Source organism: Amphimedon queenslandica, unplaced genomic scaffold (genome assembly GCF_000090795.2).
Source record: "Amphimedon queenslandica unplaced genomic scaffold, v1.1 AMPQUscaffold_3848_Cont24162, whole genome shotgun sequence".
Taxonomy (NCBI): domain Eukaryota; kingdom Metazoa; phylum Porifera; class Demospongiae; order Haplosclerida; family Niphatidae; genus Amphimedon; species Amphimedon queenslandica.
In genome coordinates, this window is record NW_003555829.1 from 1 (window position 1) to 1,452 (window position 1,452).

At 32.5% G+C, this 1,452-nt stretch overlaps 1 protein-coding gene across 1 annotated transcript; it reads right to left on the bottom strand.

Annotated features, from left to right (window-relative positions):
- Positions 1 to 463: 463 nt before the first annotated feature.
- On the bottom strand, positions 464 to 1,268 carry LOC109592815 (vacuolar protein sorting-associated protein 13A-like; the record flags this gene model as incomplete). The annotated part of the gene is made up of 4 exons (XM_020008168.1): positions 464 to 682; positions 731 to 796; positions 992 to 1,078; positions 1,149 to 1,268. Coding segments are annotated over 4 exons (492 nt in total), but the record flags the coding sequence as incomplete, so codon positions are not given.
- Between the last annotated feature and the right edge of the window lie 184 nt (positions 1,269 to 1,452).

The window sequence follows — 1,452 nt, forward strand, 5'->3', positions numbered from 1 at the left end:
TCGGAATGAGCTCAAACTTTCTACAAAGCATAAGGACACCAATATGTATCAAAAAATGTAATAAAAATTAGAGGTAATTTTGGAGCTATTTTTTTGAAAAAATCATGGGCTATAGCCTTGGGTATATGAAAAATTGAAGTTGAAATCAGCTCAAACTTTTTACACATAAGCATAAGGACACCAATATGTATCAGAAAATTTAATAAAAATTTGATGTGATTCTAGCGCCATTGAAAAAAACCCACAGGCAATATAGCTATTGCTTCTTTTCAAAAATTGGCATATTTTAAAAATACTCATTACTCAAAAAATATATGTATCAGAAAATGGGGGGAACATGGTGGTTTCATACCACATACATGTACCAACATCTTTTGTTAAGACCAACCATTCTTCAGTTATTTACTGGGCACAGATATTATACATGTAAGTGTGGCTGCATAAAAGCAACTTTAAAAATTCACTAAACAATATGCCAAAAATCTTGTATAGAAAATGTAATAGGGTCCATTACATTTTCTGATGCATTTACTTTTGTTCTTACCTTAGCTGAGTTGAGCCTTAACAAATAAGAGCCTTTGTTCCTGTAATCAAAAGGGCTTGACCAAGTAGTCAGTGATGGCTCATCAAAAACATCAACTAATATTTTACCATTATTGATTTGTGGCCAAAAAGACACAAACTACATAAATACATATAAACAGGGATCATATTGATTGATTTGGCTAACCTCTTTTGGCTTTAATTTGATTGTGTCACTCACTGGCCGATCATACTCCAATACGGTTATAGTATCCTATTTATAGCAGTTAGCATCAATCAAGATAAATACAGCATACACTTATACATACACATGTATTTTATGCTGCAAAGAAAGTCAAAGTTTATAACCTAGCTTTTAAAACTAATTTTATAAATGTTACAACAACTTTCTTAATAAATAGTTATTACTGTTAGTTTCTTTTTGTAGTAAATAATTAATGCTGCTTACTTCAGTTTTGTTGTGTATCATATAGAATGGAGTTAGAGTGATGACCTTTGTGAATGAGAAAGTAGCCATTTTACAAGTGAACCCCATCTACATAGAGTATAAAGGAAGAAAGCACAATACAATTAGCAAGTGAGTAGTTCAGTGCCCATACCAGTACCTGATAAACTTTATTATCAGTAGAGGAGCTGACAATCCCTTCACTCCCAACAGTATCTAATGAGAAGTTGCTAGACCAGTCACTCCATGATCCATTTTTAGTCTTTACTCTTACAGACACCTGTAAGGAAAAGAGATCAATAGTTACAAGCTGCTCATTGAATGCATAACAATGATTCCCTTTCTCTAAATCCCCATAGTACAATTGGGAATGATATCATACCTATATACGAACAACAACTTTTATTCACTACTAAAACCTGAATTTGTGAAGGCCCACAAAAACCCACCATTATTATGAACTT